This window comes from Semicossyphus pulcher, unplaced genomic scaffold, assembly GCF_022749685.1.
Source record: "Semicossyphus pulcher isolate SPU_LCO1_2020_fin unplaced genomic scaffold, fSemPul1.0.p SCAF_4, whole genome shotgun sequence".
In the NCBI taxonomy this organism is placed as follows: Eukaryota; Metazoa; Chordata; class Actinopteri; order Labriformes; family Labridae; genus Semicossyphus; species Semicossyphus pulcher.
Window position 1 is genome coordinate 6,590,866 of NW_027211715.1, and position 19,608 is coordinate 6,610,473.

At 38.8% G+C, this 19,608-nt stretch overlaps 1 protein-coding gene and 1 pseudogene across 1 annotated transcript in view; one reads left to right on the forward strand and one right to left on the reverse strand.

Moving 5' to 3' along the window:
* LOC138607223 (uncharacterized) overlaps positions 1-19,545 on the forward strand; it is a 36,998-nt gene extending 17,453 nt beyond the window's left edge. Inside the window, exon 3 of the mRNA XM_069679799.1 lies at positions 18,948-19,545. Coding sequence (XP_069535900.1) covers positions 18,948-19,545 — 598 coding nt within the window. The remainder of the gene's footprint in view (positions 1-18,947) is intronic.
* On the reverse strand, positions 6,110-8,242 carry LOC138607183 (apolipoprotein L3-like; annotated as a pseudogene).
* Positions 19,546-19,608: the final 63 nt, after the last annotated feature.

Sequence of the window (19,608 nt, forward strand, 5' to 3'; positions counted from 1 at the left end):
ACAAGCAAAGAGCTGACTGAGGTCATTAAAGCTGATAAATACAAGCAACACAGCAGCTATCATATCAAAACTGTAAAACAGTTATTGACGTCATTTAAAAGTGTTTGTCTGCTTGGTGGAACAGCTGAAAGAGGAGAACAAGATCTAAAGGGCGGTGCTGGCTCACAAACCAAAAGCATTGCTGAGACTGTTTGAGCAACGTGACCTGGTGTTTATTTATTCAGGATGGAACAGAGCAGGTAATAAAACAATGAAAAGTCCAGGCAGCAACAGCTGTATATTATAATTTCATTGGGTTTATAGCAGGTTTATTTCTTCTTGGGGAAGGAGACTGCTCTCCACTGTGTTGAGGCTGTCTCTGTCCTGACATGTGTCTTGAAGCAGTTTTGAAGGGAAAAGGTTCAATCCCTGAGAATTTGATTGTTAGTCATACTTACTCCTACCTGTATAACAGTTGTATATACCTTGTCTTTTTATATGTATCCCTCATATTTTTTTATTAATCTATCTATTCTTTTTATTCTGTATTTACTGACTTGCTATTTTATCTTACTGCCGTAACACCCAAATTACCCCCCTGGGGATCAATAAAGGATTATCTAATCTTAACTCCAAAAATCGGACCAAATATTCAGCAGAATAGGTTTCACTTTTTTATTTTATTAAGGACAGGACTATTTACCCCTGGACTCCTCAGAAATACCTTATCAGAAGTTACATTTATTATAATTTATCTGTTTTTTTTGCACTCTGCAACACTCTGGACTTTGCCACAGCTTATTTGCATTCCCCATTATGCCCTCTGGACTGTTTCCTGACACAAATGGGCTGTTATGCATGCTGATATTTTTGTATGTTTGACTGTTGAATTGATGTTGCTTCAAAGCTCTAGAAAAGAATAGAGTAAGAAAAAAATAATTTCTTTCTCATGACAGTGTTCAGGTGATATGGTTGACTGAAATTTCTTAAAGAAAAATATCAGCCTACTGGCTTGCATTTAATGTCATTAAAAATAAACATTTGTGTTTCTGGAAAAACAACAACATTGTTCCTCAATGTCATATTGTACACTGATTTTGCTCCAGTTTATTTTTTGGTAATTTTGTCAATTCTACCTATTGCCTTTTTTATACATCACTATAAGTCGTAGCACGGAAAGCATAGATGTGAGTTATAATATTGTTTAACTTTTGCTTGAAAGGCCATGAAAGGGTGTTGCATTAATGTTTGGCTCGCTAAGACCGCTGTAGAGCGTTTCAGGTTCTGATTAGTTTTTACTCACCTGTTTCTGTGGTAGTTCACATACAGAAAACATCTAGTTAAATTTAACTTTATCATAGACCAAGTGAAATGCCTTCCGTTCATTTTTTAGAGTAGTTTATACACATTTTTTTTAAGAGTCATATTGTGTAAGGAAATCAACATGTTATTTGTGGCAGTTCACTTGTAACTTTTGGCTAAAATCGCCAACATTTACTCGTCATTTAGCAGGTGAGAACTTCTTTCCCTGTCTAGTGTTAACACTTACACCTGTGCTTATCTTGAAATGTTGTAAATTATGATAAATAGTAGGCCTAAAGGAACTATTGTTTTAATCAAACAAACTCACCTTTGAAGACTGTAAGTTGCGTTTAATGCCTTTATCATTGGTTTCGTTATTTTTAGCCACGAAAACCTCAGCAGAATGGGTAAATCTTAATAGGCGATGCTACAGCGGCCTCTGCTGGCTTCCTGTTGTCACGGTAACACTTGCGCTCGTGCTGAGTGGGTCCTCGCCGCGGAAGAAGGAGGAAAAAAAAAACGTTGGATATTAAAATACTTGCCGCTGTTCACTTGTCGGCTTTAAAGTTTTGACATTTACAGTACCAAAGAACTTTTAACCATGAAAAGGAAAGACGGAAGGTCGTCTTGTGCTGTTCTTTAGGGTTCATTAGAATTTAAGGTTCTAATGAGAGGTAAGGTAAGGATCCATTCATTTGACACCATCCTGATTAATGGATTAAATTCTATTGTTGTTGTTTGTTTTTTTTATCTTATTCAGTCAAAACTGAAATGAACCAATCCTCCAGTTCTGTTGGTTAACAATATCTTGTTGCGATTGACAGATCGAAGGAAACGGATCGAATAAAAGACACCGACAGAGAGAGGACTGTGGTCCAGGGTAAGTTATGGATAGATTTTGGTACGCTCTTATTAAAAAATGTTTTTACACATCTTGGGGCAATCTAAGCATCCATATTTTACTTTCTAAAGAAAAATGATTGCTAAAATGTATAAATGTTAAACATCCCTAAACATGGAGGTCATGGGCCATTGCCTACTTTTTATATTTCAGGATTGTCCAGGCAAAATGTTATGTTTAATGTAGGCTTGTACATATTAGTTTAATGTTTAAGTGTATATAGAAAGCAAAGTTAAACCACCGTCAAATTTCTTCTATGTGTACATAGCTAGCTGATTGTGATTCTAAAGACAGTGACAGAGGAAATGGCACTCAGCAGCAACTTAGAATGGGTAAGTAAATTTCATTAACGACTTAAAATCTCCAAGGATGTGCTGAAGCACCATACAGTTTGTCTCCTCCACCTCTTTTCATCAGTCAGGAGAAGATGTGGCATGGTACAAGAATGCATACTTTATGATGCAATGGTTCTTTTTCTCTGCTGTCTTCCTAAATGAGGACCCATTGGCAGAGATGACGGTGGCAGAAGAATGTGAGCTCTAAAGCGGAGCATGAGGTATGTGATCTGATCTGTGATCTGTAGCCTCTGAATCTGACATTTTCAGCACCTCCTTTTGTTCAAATGGAGTAGATTTATTTTGGTAGATTTATTTTGTACTTCTGACGCTTCTATATGATATCTCATTGAAAGTTCTGTTAGGCAGATATGAAGTCTCTTGATAAGAATAAGCTGAAGCAGTGTAAATTGAATGAAACCCCTCCAGATTAAAGAATACAAACTAATACATTAACAGACTTAAGCTAATTGATCTTATATGTTCTCATGGGAAATTGGTTTAGGATAAATAGGAGGATGGATAAAAGTAACTGCTGCTGCTGACTGGAATACTCTGAGCAGCATGTGCAGACTTCAATACAGTGTCCTCATTAATTAATAATGAATTAATAAAAAAATGAACTAAATGACCAAACAATAACGAGCTGTAAAGTTAATAATATATTTTTCTATTTTATACATGGAAATACAAGTTCATATTTCTACTTCTTGCGCTCATGCAGCAGATGGTGCTGTAGTCCATCTGATGTCCAGCTCTGCCCACATCTGACCCTACCCCATTCAGTGTGCTGCAGCCAAGGGTTATTGTGGGCAACACAGGCAAGACTGAACCCCAAATTGCTCCTGGTGACATAGCCAACAGTGTGTGAATGTGACGTGTAGTGTAAAAGCTCTTTGAGTGGTCACAAGACTGGATAAGAGGAGGATCCACTGTGTAAAATAAATGTGACAGTGTTCAACTGTCTTACAGGAGATGATTTGAAAGGTTGCCCTGATCAAAAGTCTCATTTTAATTTCATTCAACCTCAAACCTCCATGTCTGAATGACTTAATGTGCACAGGCAGAAAATAAGTAAAATCACCTTAATGGTATCTACTCACTAAAAATCACAAGGCAAAAGGCCTAACACCAATTTTTCAAACATTTGTTTTTATTCAGTGCTGGTCAGGGCCGTGCATTTTCGGGGGTAGAGGCTCAAGCAAAAAAAATGGCACTTGAGGGGTGCCAGTTGGTGTAGCGGGCGCCCCTGAACCACATTACTCCACGAAGAACCCACAGACTGAACATGTTTTCATGAAAGTAGCGCAGTCAGTCAGTGTTCAGTTGTTTAGACTAATTCAGTCTCATTAGATCAGTGGTTTCTTTGAGAAAGACAGTTAGAGCCTCAGTGATATCATTCAGTGTAACCTAACTGGGTCTGGGCTGGAGTGATGTGTGCTTTTCATGACAAGTCAAGACACGTTGAAAAGTTTACTTTATTACTAAGATTAAGATTACTGTTTCTGGCAATGCTTACAGAAACCGGAAGTGCAAGTGCAAATAAGTAATTGAAAATACAATAAGCTAAAATTGAAAACAGCTCTGGTTTGCTTTGAGCCAGCTTTTAACCTTTGTTGTGAAAGATTTTAAATCAGGGATTAATTTGATGTCAGTTGGGAATGTGTTCCAGAGTTGACAGCCCTGAATGGAGCCGGCTGATTGTTCATTTTTAGATCTGCAATGTTGTATTTTACAGTTACCCTAATTTATGCTCCTGGTTACTCTCTTACTGTCCTGTCTTTGGATATATCTGGTCAGAGGTTCAGGGGCGAGATTGTTTATATATTTCAAAACTAATTTGAGAAAACATTATTGCATGAAGCTCTCAAATTTAATGGCCATTTTTTAAATATATGATAATAATGCCACCAGGTGGGTTCTTTGCCCATACTTTCAGGGCCTGGTTGTATAAAGATGACAGGTTTCTGGTTGTACTGAGTGACGCTTGAGCCCATACTGTCATACAATAACAAAAATGAGACAAATATCATAGAATGCATGAATAAACTGGCTGCCTGAGGAGGTATATAGTCATTTAGGTTGTTTTTCTCTGTTTTTGATATTTTCTTAACATGTTTATCAAATTTAAGCTGTGGATCTAAAATTATTCCTCAGAACTTAACATCATTAACCTCCTCTATTTCTTCATTCTTTATCTTGATATTCACTTTTTCAGGTGAGCACTGTTTTCTAATAGAGAAAGAGTTTTTATTCAGGCTCAAAAGCAGATAATTTTGTTCCAGCCACTGATGGACCTTATTCAAGTGTGCAGTTAGGACCTCAGCTGCCTTGCTAAGTGACTTAGCAGGAGCGTATATGACCACATCATCTGCATAAAGCTGGAAACCGGCCTCAGGGCAAGTTAAAGGCAAGTCATTTATAAATAGACTAAAAAGAATAGGGCCAAGAATTGAACCTTGGGGAATACCCATTCTAGGGATGGTAAGGGATGGTTTATCTTGGTCCACATTCACACACTGCTCTCTGTTCTCAACATATGACTCAAACCAATTGTTTTTAAAGAAAAGAGCATCCTGTTGTGGCAAAAGTTTCACAAACTCTCTTATCTGCAACATAATTTCAATCTCCAATAGAAAATAAAACATGGTTGAAAAACTCTTTAAACTAGGTAATAAACTGGGTTGAAAAACTCTTAAAAATAGGTTATAAAACTTGGTTAAAAAACTTTTAAAAATATAATCAAAGTCTTCAAAAATTCAGACAAGCAAATACTAGAGACTGGCAGAATCTGATGCAAAAAGAGTTTATTCCCATACAAATACAACGAAATAAACCTGAGTCCATCCGGATGAGACTGCCCACGGGTCAGCCTCATACTGAGCCCAGCGAGTTTCTCAGCTTAGGATTCTATTTTTAGAATTTTAACACTTTAGATTATAAAAACTTATTATAAAACATTAGAATATAAAACCTTAACTATAAAACATTTGACTGTAAAACCTTAACTATAAAACATTTGACTGTAAAACTTTAACTTTAAGACATTTGACTGTAAAACTTGAACTTTAAGGCCTTAGACTATAGACAAGTTAACTTTAAGACATTTTAACTATAAAACCTTTAACTTTAAGGCATTAGACTATAGGAAAGTTAACTTTAAGGCATTATAACTATAAAAACTTGAACTTTAAGGCATTAAAACATTTAATATATAAATCTTATGGGTCTATAACTTCAACTCTAAAACATTTGATTATAAAGTTTCAACTAAAACATATCATTACAAAACTTTTGATTATATAACTTCAACTCTAATACATTTGATTATAAAGCTTCAAAATTTTTTCCAACAATCCAAAATCTTTTGCCTTAGAATTTGATACTTTCTTAATTATTTTTGTAATTTGTGCTTCAGTGACCTCTTTTATACAAATTTAATAGGATGATTCTGTAGTTACTGTATTATTAGTTATGGTTGGACAGCCAAAATTTTCAGTTAATTCTACTGATTTAATGAAATGCATATTAAATTCATGTGCCATTATGGCCTTATCGGTTGTTGTTTTTTAATTCATTTATTCTGAAATCTTTACTTCTGTGGATAAAATGGCTCCTCCAGCAAATCTCTGCTTTCTTTTGATTTAAGGGAATTATAGATCTTCTGCCATAAATCCACCGCAGCAGCAGCCCCTGCAGCTATGGCTCTGATGGACTTTGAGAATTCAGTCTCGCTGCCTTTGGCCAGACTGGTGCTGTCTTGGTAGATGAAGATATCCAGGCCGACAAAGAGAGCATTGAGCCCAAAGAGACCGGCCCTGGCGGACTTTGAGAGGGCCAAGGCCCCTTTGGCTGTTACCTTACCCATACCCGTAGCGCCAATAGTACCAGTTTTATGAAGCACCCTCTGTACTCTCGCAGCCATATCTATCGGACGTGCTTCTAATTTGATGACTTGTTGAGTAATGACCTCATCCAGACAAGCCTGGATACTTTGCAAATCCTCCTTGAAGTTCTCGAGGATTTCCTTGGCTTTTTGTTGTTGTGTTGTGTTTACTCCGATCTCTGTTGCTGTGGTGACAGCAGCGCTGACTACGCTGGTTCCTCCCATCACTACCCCTGCAGCAGTCAGAGCTAGAGATCCTCCAGCTGTAAATGGAATTAATACCAAACCAGCAATAAAGAGCAAACCTTCAACTGCCCCCACAGAGCTGCCCAGCTCTTTTAAAGACTGCAGCATTTGGGCTTTCGCTCCTCAAACTCTCTGATGTATTCAGATTCTGTTCCTTCCTGGAACAAGAACACCGTCCAGAAGAGCTGATCCTTCCTGAAAGAGAGAAAACAAAACTATTTATGAACTCTTTGATGTCTTTTAGCCTCTTTAGCTCAATGTTTTATGAACTTTATGCTCTTAATATCACATATATAATGTAATGTAATATATTACAATACACATAATAACCAGGAAACACTGAATATTTATTTTAATATTTTTCAACACCAGGGTCAACAAATGGCAGGCTGGATGTTATGTTCATATTGAACATGTTTAAATTTGACAGATAAAAATGTGACTCTACAGAAGGTGAAAGCTCCGTCTGGAGATGTCTCAGAGATCTGGCTCTGCAATTTATTCTCATGTGTGTTTACAAACACCTCTTTAATATTCAAAGTGTCCTCTTCGTAGGCTGAACAAACAATAATTATGTTGTCATGCAGTGTTACCACTAAAATAAACTGGACGTGTCCTTTGTAATATAATGCTGTAGAGTACGATACACTTTATTGTCCCCTTGAGGAAATTTGTCTGGGACTCCAATGCTGCACGTACCTTGCTCCCAATTCAGTAGGATCAGTAAATTAAAGACAATAGAAACCAACACAATCCATAAGAGAACATGCCCGTGAAATTCCCATGAAAGACCACAAACATGTATTGCACGTAACCCATATAGAGACTGGAAAGTAGCATCATGGCAGAGCTGTGGTATGGATCTATTGCTACTGTTGTTGTGTTGATATTGTCGTATAATGCTGAGCCTAATAAAGAGGCCAGTGAGTGTATAATAGATCATATCAGGCCAAACTAAACATTCATATGAAATACTGACCTGATTTCATCAAGCTGCTTAATGTGACTGAGCATCCTTCGTATGTCGTCTTCAGACAAATCCTCACCGAGAGCCACTGCAGTTTCTGTGGACATCCTCTGGGACAGGTGACTAAAGACAGAACAATATCTTATTTTTCATATGTAAACATTTTCCTTTAATGTTTCTGTGATTCATTATTTATTATTCCAGATTTATTTAAATAGTTTAACACCATTATGTGCCAATAACATAATAATAAGAGCTACATACCTGATCTCTAAAATGTCATAGATCATCTGGACAGTCTGAATGTACTCATCCAACTGTTGTGAAATCACTTCAAGGTTCTGAAGTTTGGGGAGGAAGGAGTCACCTGCTTCTTGTTCGTAAGTGAAGAGGATGGGGCAGATCAGCCGAGCAGCTTGGATCACCTCCTGAACGAGCTCCAGGTTGACCCCTGCTGGCAGGTGAATCACCACCTGCTTCTCCTGCATGAACACACAAGGTGAGGTGACCGCCAGCTTCTTCACTGCATCCAGAAAGCAGCCGAGCTTCTCCAGGCCTTTCCGTGTCCCCTCCAGCACAAGGGCCAGCTCTTCCCTCAGCACTGCCTGCCTTCTAGTTCTGTTCATTACTGTTACATTATTAAGTTTGTCAGCCCTGTTTTTTATGTCCTTTATTTTGTTTAATTCTACCTTCCTTTCTTGAATCCATCCACACAGTCCTCTCACTGTGTGGATGCAGTCAAGTGTTTCTGTGGTGTAGCTGCACAAGGCCTCCTGTAGTTTCTCTCTGTCACACAGAAACACACTTTGAAGGTTAATCTCTGTGAAGCGATCTGTCAAAGCTAAATGATAAATAACAACACATTCACTGAGCTGTTTTTTAATGACTGCCACAAAGGAACAATGTGGGAGACCACAAACACACCAACACACTCACATGACTTAAAAGACTGAAATTTAAAATGATATTGAATAAAATCTTAATAAACTCTCAGTGAGGTACAAAAAGGCCATGATACAGGCTACTCAGGATACAGACATCTAAAAAGCAGTTAGAACTTAAAAAGGAAGTTACCCATTTTGCTCTCCATCAAAATTAAATATCTGGTTAATGCTTCTTCTTCTTCGTCGATGTGAAGCTAGGAGAATAAAGAGTTAATAAAGAGAGAGAGACGGTTTAGTAGAATGAAAAAGAAACAGGAAGCTAACACAAAGATGCTAATAAAGGTGTGATGTGTTCACCTTGTGATTATTAGAACTCTGTCAGCTGCATGCTAACTATAAAGGAGGAAACACAACCACAGGTCCACCTGTCTATGAAGGCACACATGGTCTACATACTGTACAGATTGTACCCAGCTGTGGAGTCAAATTAATTTACATTTAAAACCCTGCATGGGTACCCCATTTTATTGTCCAACTAGAAGGAACAATGACCACTTGCTTATTTAGGCTATATACAGTATATACACACACAATATACACACACACACACACACACACACACACACACACACACATAAATATATACTGTATTGTATAGACACATACATGTATAGCCCACCAAACAAGGAGTGAAATCTTGTAATTATGTTCAAATTTGTCATAAGATGCTAAATAGTACATACACAGTGTTATCATTAATCTTCACATTAAAAATAATTACTAAATAGTGTTATTTAAAAAAATATACACAAAGCATTTTATGGGTCCAAACACCACTTTTGTTCATGTCCCACAACTGTGGTCTCAATGTTGAGGTATATAAAATGAGCTTATTCAATTAAAATATGACATTATTTCAGATTGAATTGTTTTATATAAATGTACACCACTTTAAAATTTCTTTTTTGTTTACTGATTTATATGTTTGTTTGTTTTTTATCTAAATTTGATCTAAATTACTGTTGAATTCATGTATATATGATGTTAAGAGTCAAGAGTCAAAGCTAACGTAGCAGATCTTGTTAGCTACCATTTACAATGTTACAATTTCATTTAGCAGACGCTTTTGTCCAAAGCGACATACATTTGAGAGTTAACACCACACAAGTTACGATCAGGACAGGAGGGCACAAAGTCAATAAGAGCCGACAAACAGCTTCAAGTGCGATTGGACAGCGGTGCCGGCAGTGCACAGAGCGTTTTTAAAAAAAAAATTATTATTATTGATCATCATCAACAAGGTCAATGTAGTCATCGTCATCATCATCATGAAAATCCTAGTCAGCATAAATTACATCCTCAACGTCATCATCATCAATAGCATCAATATCATTAAGGTCAGAGGTCATAAAGAGCTGTGTCTTTAGCTTCTTAAAGGTAATAGGGACTCTGTGGACCAAATGGAGTTTGGTAGCTCGTTCCACCACCTGGGGACGACTGAGGAGAAGAGTCTGGTTAGAGTCTTAGGGCCCTGTTGTGATGGGAGGACCAGGCGCCTTTCATTGGCAGAGCGTAGTGGGCGGGACCGAGTGTAGACCTGGATGAGGGCGTTCAGAAAGGCAGGAGCCGTTTTTGTTGCCCTTTTGTAAGAGAGCAACAGGGTTTGAATTTGATCCAGTCGTGCTGCTGCGTTCTGGATCATCTGCAGAGGTTTGAATGTGCATGCAGGAGGCCTGCCAGTAGGGAGTTGCAGTAGTCCATGCGTGATATCAAGAGAGCCTGTACCAGCAGATGTGTTGCATGCTCTGACAGGTAGGGTCTGATGACCGAGCAATCCAGGCCACATGAACCTTAAAGGTTAGCTGGACGTCATCATGACGCTCAGGTCCCGGGCAGACTTAGTGGGTATGAGTTCAACTTGTCCAAGCTGGATATTGATCTGTGGTTGCATAGAGGGACTGGCTGGGATGACAAGGAGCTCAGTCTCGGATAGGTTGAGCTGAAGGTGGCGTTCTTTCATCCATTTAAAGATATCGGCAAGGCATGATGAGTTCTGTGGAGAGGCTGTAGTGTCGTCTGGTTGGAATGACATTTTTCTGCATTATTAGCAAAAAAGTCATTTCCGCAACATGTCTTTACTGCAGCGGCTACAGGTAGATTACTTGTGGCTACCATAAACTAGAAGACTATGAAAAGATTTTTAAAAGAGTAAAGTCTGACACCCTCTCATTTAAAGACAGTAGCTGTGTCCCAATCCAGGGACTGCAGCCATCGAAGGAGGCGGTCCACAGAGGAAGCTCCATTCTGTTGTGGCTCAGTGGTAGAGCCAGTCAATCAAATTGCTCCAGGTGGCATAGCCAACGGGTATGAAAGTGAGATCTGATTAACAGTTGGGCACTTCACGTAGCAGCCTCTGCCATCAGTGTGTAAGTGGGTGAATGTGATATGTAGTGTAAAAACAGCTATGAGTGGTTGCAAAGACTGGAAAAGGGCTATTTAAGTACGGTCCATTTACCATTACCATTTATCATTCATAGCCTTCGTAGAATGGTAAATGGTAAGACGTTAAAGCCAAACTGAAATGAGACGGTCTGGTCTACCCTTGTGTCACTGTCTAGCAACAGGTAGCTTGTGGGCTAACCAGCTTGCATAACTAACGTCGAGTAAGTTAACATATAATTTCAAAGATAATTTGTTTCAAGAGCCCTTTTGTTTTCATAAACGTGTAACACTAGCTATTCGATTGAGTTGAAACCAAAAACTTTTACATTTTAAAGTGTATTCCTTGGCCGCGTAAAAGTCCGCCATTTCGTTTGAATTTCGTTTGAATTCTTCAGCCTTTGAAGGCTGCTGCCCCTGCCCCTGGATATCCTTTTCATTAGGGCCCAAGTTACTTGTGTTTAATTCACGTTCCTCCAGTGTGTCCTGTAGGCCACGACCACAGCGATCCAGAGCTGTATCAGTTTGAGCCGCAAGCACAGGCAGCAGGTGGATGGTTGACATTTCTGAATGGTTCCCCCCAGAGGATTTGAAAGTTATGGCTTTAACATTTTTAAACAAATGGCCCCGTTTATGCACTTAACAATAGGCATATTTCATGGCAAGCCACTTAGATTTCTTTTCTATTTACAACAGGTGCTCTTTTGGTCACTGCACTAAGCTCCCTCGTTGAGAAAATATCTGCTGCAAGGAGGTGGCAAAGGTAACAGCTCACCAAGAGCCATAAAAAAGCTAAATATTTTTGACCTAATACTGCGACCTGACACTACTGCAAAGTCTATGGACACAGGTAGATCACATTGCATTATTATCTTATATTATTAGTTGTGTATTGAATACAAGAGGCAAGTAATTTACACACATGTACTTGTGTGGTTATAACACATTCATCCATGCAAGACACCATCACAAAACGATGTCTTTCATTTTATACAGGTGATGCATAGGTGTGACCAGATTGGGGGTGCAGCCTGTGTAACTGCTCACCCAGGTTTCGAACCAGTTGCCCTCAACCCCTATGTGCTGCAGGCTGTGTATGGGACATACATGCAGCTCTATGAGGAGATGCAGGAACCAGAGCTCAATAGGCCAGTTTTAGGAAATCTAAGTCACTTTATACAGGGAATAGTATTTAGACAATTTCACAGTTGCTAAGACACCTGGCATACCGAAACTTTGTGCAGTGGTGCTTGGGATACCTGGGCCAGGGTGGTCACCCGCATCAGGCAAGAGTTCCCTGAAACTGGGGAAACTTACACCGGTTTCCAACTCCCTCCCCTTCAATAAAATATTGGTGGAGATCTACCATGTCCACAGCTGTGTCCATTCCAGCAGTTTCTGTTGAGGCAGGATGATTTGTTGACACATAACAGAATCTAATGCAATACAGGTTTGATTGAAAAATATAGTTGGAATTAGACATGTTATATATTTTTCATGTAATAAAAAAGAGATTAAGAGATACACATTTTATGTCATTTATAAAGAGAATCCCATGTGGATGGAAATGCCCTTGGTCCTGGTTAAGAGGCAGCAGCAACTTCACATTGTGATAACAGTATATCATAAAAAATGTCATAAGGCCCTTTATCATAAATAGTAGTAGGAGCCACAGTGGTAGTAGTCGTAATACCAGCTGCAGTAGTTGTTGTAATAGTTTTAATAGTAGTAGCAGTAGTAAATCAATAATGATCACTATCAATCAATCAATCAATCAAATTTTATTTGTATAGCGCCAAATCATAACCAGAGTTATCTCGAGACACTTTACAGAAAGAGCAGGTCTAGACCGACTCTTTGTTAAGTTATTTAAAGAGAGGCCCAACATGAATCACCATGAGTAGCACTTAGCAATATTCGGCACATTGGCAGAAAAACTTCCTTTTAACAGGCAGAAACCTCGAGCAGAACCAGACTCATGTTGAACAGCCATCTGCCTCGACTGGATGGGCCGAAAATGGGATAGAAGGAGATGCAGGATAGAGACAGGCAAAGAGAGCAACAACAATATATGTCCTTGTTACAACAACAACATATGTCCTTGTTACATGAACAACAACAGACACATACTGATGGATACAATGCCAACAATAGTGGTAGACTAGGGTGAAGATAGCAAAATAAATAAATAAATAAATTAGCAAGAGAAGCAGAGTAATGATAAAGGCTGAGGTAATCGTAATTGTAACAGTTGAAGTCAACAGGTCTACTATTAGCATTAGCAGCAACAATAATGATACTATGGGGAAGGCTGATGTTAGTAGTTGTTGTAGTCAGGCAGGTCCGAAGCAGCAGGTGGTCTGCAGCAACGATCTCCAGGAACCTTCAAGACAAGGGAGCACAAGAACTCCCAGGAAGATATGTGGTTAGTAATGTTAATGGGGACCAGAAGATACACAGTTAATGAGCTGCATTAATATGACAGAGAGAGAGGGAGAGAGAGAGAGAGAGTCAGAGAGAGAGAGAGAGAGGGACAGAGAGGGAGAGAGACAGAGAAACACAGAGAGAGAGAGAGACAGAGAAACACAGAGAGAGAGAGGGACAGAGAGAGAGAGAGAGAGAGAGAGAAGCTTGGTGTGTCAGATCCCCCGGCAGTCTAAACCTATAGCAGCGTAACTATGGGCTAGTCCAAGCCTGAGCCAGCCCTAACTATAAGCTTTATCAAAGAGGAAAGTTTTAAGTTTACTCTTAAAAGAAGAGAGGGTGTCTGCCTCCCGGACCTTGACTGGTAGATTGTTCCAGAGGAGGGGGGCCTGGTAATTGAAGGCTCTACCTCCAACACTACTCTTAGAGACTTTAGGTACCACAAGCAGGCCTGCATCCTGGGAGCGCAATGTTCTAGAGGGGTAATATGGCACTATGAGCTCTTTAAGATATGATGGTGCCTGACCATTAAGAGCTTTGTAAGCACGAAGAAGGATTTTAAATTCTATTCTAGATTTTACAGGAAGCCAGTGCAGAGAGGCTAATACAGGAGAGATGTGATCTCTCTTCCTAGTTCTTGTCAGCACACGTGCTGCAGCATTTTGTACCAGCTGCAGAGATTTTAGTGACTTATTAGGGCAGCCTGATAGTAATGAGTTACAATAATCCAACCTGGAAGTAACGAATGCATGGACTAGTTTTTCTGCATCGTTTTGAGACAAGATGTGTCTGATTTTTGCTATGTTGCGAAGATGAAAGAAGGCAGTCCTTGATATTTGTTTTATGTGGGAGATGAAGGACATATCCTGATCAAATAGAACTCCCAGATTCCTAACAGTAGTGCTGGATGCCAGGCTGATGCCTGATGCATTATGTCTCTGTAGGAGGACCTTTGAAGTCAATGACCTTATTTTATTTACCCACATTGAAAACCAGATAGATTCATATGTGGCAGTTGCCTGGATGGAAATACTGCCGACGATACTAGATGGCTTTTATCGGGGAGGGGCCTCAATTATTACACATTTACTAACATACTCTGTTCTGTTTAAATTATGATAGTACTATATGATGATGGTATATATAGATGGTATAGTTTGGTATATATGTAGACAGATATTTTGCAAGGTTTTAAGTGTAAATTAATCTGACTTTTTCTTATTTTTAAAGTTTTAATGTATCCAACTTGTTCAAATCATGATAATAACTCTCTCAATCAATTCCCCATGCCAAAATTACACGGAAAAATTGGTTCATTTGTCTTTGTATGATGTCTGGTTTAGGAGTTATGAAAATTGGCGTTTTATTGGTGTTTTCGCCATTCGTGCGGACATAAATTCAAAATGGCCACCAAAAAACCCCCATGGGACATTAGTTGACCCGGGCAACAAGCAAAAATCTTAAGTAGGCACCTTTAGGGTCCTAAAAAAACATGTTTCAAAAATATTTGTCTCGGGGACATTGGGACCCCTCCTTCCTACTAGACTAATTCAAACTCACCTGGATGCAGACGTGCTTCCTGTCCCGATGTTCTGCCTTCACCTCCATGTTGCGGCTTCATAGAATCCCCCATCGCTGCTTCATTACACTTTAAATGGATCAGTAACAAAAGTCTGTTTGTCTCCTGCACCAGAGATCACCATTCGTACCCAGCTGGTGACTGAATCTTCTGAAATAACTGAATACTGAAACAGGAGACTGCTCTCCGCTGTGTTTAGGCTGTCTCTGTCCCTGCGTGTGTCTTGAAGCAGTTCTGAAGGGAAATGATTTTAATGATTTGTGAAAACATAGGACCAAATATTCAGCTGAGTAGGTTTCACTTTTTTTTATTAAGGGAGGGGCTCTATTTACTCCTGGATGACTCTGAAAAACCTTATCAGTAGTTTAATCATCATAAGTTTAATGGAGATTACAGGACAGCCTGTAAAAATCTTCTTATCTGCACAAAACAGAAGCAGTAAACCCGTCAACTGGCCTTCATGGTATAACAGCAACATGATCACTTATTCCTCATTTCTGAAGTTACCCTCAGTTAGAGTTTCAAAATGGTTTGCTACTAAAGAACATTTTTTTGTGCTAAACTATTATGGTACTGAAGAAGCGACTACATGCCTCTCTCGATTCAACCCTCTCCTCTGGTTTAAAGAAGCTAATAACTGACTCATCTGTAATTTGTTCATATATATCGTATAATCAGCAACAGGCATGTGCACACAGAGGACCCAAAGTCCCCCAGAGTCGAAAAGTGCCTCAACAACCTCAAACTTTTTCATTTACATAAATGTCTTTTAAGTCACTATCTATCACTGAATGATGATTGAACCTATGGCCCACTGATGAAAGCCTTTGCATTTGCAGTAAATGATCAACATGTCTAATAATCAAATAAGTTTTTGTGTCACGTCGGCTATTTTCTTCTTCTCAGTCTCAAGCTGTGATGAAACAATAATAGAATACTGTATGTTGTGATCTTGTCTGCCATGATTCCTCTGTGTTCTGGGAGGTGCAACATGCACACCTGTGCTGGCTGGACTCAATTATAGACAGCTGAAGTTCATCTCCTCACAATCAAGACTCTTATAAATAGGCAGAGAGCCCATTGTTCAGTTTCAGTTCAATCAAGCAGACATGTGTCAAGTGTGACAAAAGTGAGTTATGATCTGGACAATTAGTTTGATGATGTCATTTATTTGTTAAGCTCAGTGTGACTTTATTTAGTGTTTTATTGATATATTGATATCTTGTGTTTACCTGTGTTTAGAGCTTAATCTAACTTGTCAGGCTAATGTTAATTCACATGTTGATGAGAACAGTCATTTTTGTTAATATTGTTGAAACATAGGACTGACCCACTTTATTATACACTTTCTCTTTGTTTAAACACAGACTTCACCACTTGACAAACTAAAGGTGCAACTGTAAATAAAGTCCTTTTCTTTCTTGGAATCTCTCGTCTCACTGCCTCTAATTTGAATACCTCATGTCAATAATTGAATGTTCATAAGCTCCAGCCCTCCTGAAGTAACTGACCTGAGATGGAAATGCTTACGCGGAGGATTCTGTAGAGTCCTGTTTAAGAGTCGTAAATATGTTCATGTGCTCTGTTTATACAATGATGTGAAGGAGCATAATGTACACTGAGAGGAGGTTCACTCCTTATTAAGTGATGCATTTAACGACCCCCAGTCTGAGAGTCTGAGGGTCCTTGTCCTGTTATGGTAAAGAAGAAGAAACATATACACACCCCCAACATATATAAGTGCATTTAGAACTGTAATTCGGGGAGACACTATTCGGCTGTGATGATCTCCCAGGTATTCATGAAGCCTGACTGATGCTGATTCTTTGTAATAAACCTATGCTTATATACAAACAAGTCGATGTCAACGGAAGTTCTTTTCATCATCTGCGCATCATCAATGTCTGAGAAACAACACTCCTCAATTATGTTACACCTAAAACACTAATATAATAACCACCTGATAGTAGTTAGCCTACTTGTTTGTGCATTCAAATGAAATTCAATTTCAATATCTGCTGGGTTTTTTCTCCTTCTTTCGCAACAAAGACCTACAAAGCACAAGCGCCTGTTACCATAACAACAGGAAGCCACTAGAGGCTGCTGTAGTATCGCCTATGTAAGATTTAACGGTTGCTCTGAGGTTTTTGTGGCTAAACATAACGAAACCAAAGATAAAGGCACCTTATAGTCTTCTAAAGTGAGTTTTTTTGATTAAAATAGTTTATTTTATGATAAAATTGGTCCTTCACTGCTGATGAAGAGACAGACTTTTAAATGACTGAATGTCAAAGAACACGGTTAATAGCATGTTAATAAGCTTACACTCCGTATCCTTACATGATGTAACTGTAAAGTATTAAACTAATGTGGAAATTAAGACTCACAACTCAACCTGGTTATGCCAAGCACTGTAAGAATCATGTCTAACACTGCTAATTATCATCCCTGAGAATAGATGAAACATCGTTTAATGATGGTAAAAGTCTCAAACAGCTCTGTGACAGCATGTGAGCTCTGGAGAGACCTGCAGGTCAAGTGGTGTAAACTAATGACTGTGTATAGTCTATGCTGTAAACAAGAAGAACAGTGAAGTGACAGAACAGAATGAAACACAGAAATGATGATTGATCCTGAACATTATGAAACAACAGATCCAAACCTTTGTGGTTTCTCACCCTCAGACAAAGCAGAGTCTGAAGACGTGCACGCTAAGACTTAATTCTGTTTTATCTGAATCACTTTATAGATGGTTTAGTTTTACAAGTAAAGCAGCAAAGATTAGAAACAGATCTTAAATATATTCCAAGTAAAAACATTTCATCCTGCATCTCTTTGCTGATTAAAAAGTCACTGATCAGATTTATAAATGATCTCTCTGAGAGCTCCTGACTCCACAGCTGGGTACAATCTGTACAGTATGTAGACCATGTGTGCCTTCATAGACAGGTGGACCTGTGGTTGTGTTTCCTCCTTTATAGTTAGCATGCAGCTGACAGAGTTTTAATAATCACACGGTGAACACATCACACCTTTATTAGCATCTTTGTGTTAGCTTCCTGTTTCTTTTTCATTCTACTAAACCGTCTCTCTCTCTTTATTAACGATTTATTCTCTTCGAATTCTATTCGCTTCACATCGACGAAGAAGAAGCATTGACTGGATAATTTATTTTGACGGAGAGCAAAATGGGTAACTTCCTTTTTAAGTTCTAATCTTGATTTTAAGAAGTCTGTATCCTGAGTAGCCTGTATCATGGCCTTTTTGTACCTCACTGAGAGTTTGTTAAGATTTTATTCAATATCATTTTAAATTTCAGTCTTTTAATTCTTTCATATCATATGACTTATTTTTCTTTCCAACACGTCTATAAGACAAAAGTAGATTAATAACTTCACAAGAAAAACAGAATAGCATTAACAGTAAACCTGTACAACAATTTAAAAAGCAAAATGTTACACAAAGTAAACAGAGCATGATCTTAAAGGAGTAGGAGGAAGTATACAGGCTTTATTCCTACACCCTCTGTACTTCCAAACCACTATACCATATTTACATCTTCTGGACAGTCACTATTCTTTTTATAACCCAAATATCCACCCAGCTATCACACTCTTTCCTCTACTGCATTACATCAAACGTGTTTCTTTAACAGGATAAAGTTTGTGCTTTTCTTGAGCTTTTTCAAAGTGTTCCAAAAACCTGCCCACAGACTGCAACACGCTCCCTCTTCATTTCTTTAGAGAAGGTCTTTAAATTATAACCCGTCTCTTTTAAGTCTGACGAAATTCATTCCTGCTCTGCGCTGTCTTTCATTCTAACAGATCCATGACCTTCAAGTCATGTGATTTTAAACACAGTGTGTTGGTGTGTTTGTGGTCTCCCACATTGTTCCTTTGTGGCAGCCATTAAAAAACAGCTCAGTGAATTTGTTGTTATTTATCATTTAGCTTTGACAGATCGCTTCACAGAGATTAACCTTCAAAGTGTGTTTCTGTGTGACAGAGAGAAACTACAGGAGGCCTTGTGCAGCTACACCACAGAAACACTCGACTGCATCCACACAGTGAGAGGACTGCCTGGATGGATTCATGAAAGGAAGGGAGAATTAAACAAAATAAAGGACATAAAAAACAGGGCTGACAAACTTCAAAAGAACCTAAACCCTTTTGAGCTAATGGACAGAACTAGAAGGCAGGCAGTGCTGAGGGAAGAGCAAGAGCTGGCCCTTGTGCTGGAGGACACACTGAAAGGCCTGGAGAAGCTCGGCTGCTTTCTGGATGCCGTGAAGAAGCTGGCGGTCACCTCACCTCGTGTGTTCATGCAGGAGAAGCATGTGGTGATTCACCTGCCAGCAGGGGTCAGCCTGGAGCTCGTTCAGGAGGTGATCCAAGCTGCTCGGCTGATCTGCCCCATCCTTTTCACTTACGAACAAGAAGCAGATGACTCCTTCCTCCCCGAACTTCAGAACCTTGAAGAGATTTCACAACAGTTGGATGAGTACATTCAGACCGTCCAGATGATCTATGACTTCTTTAAGATCAGGTATGTAGCTCTTATTATTATGTTATTGGCACATTATGGTGTTAAACTATTTAAATGAATCTGGAATAATAAATAATGAATCACAGAAACATTAAGGAAAATGTTTACATATGAAAAATAA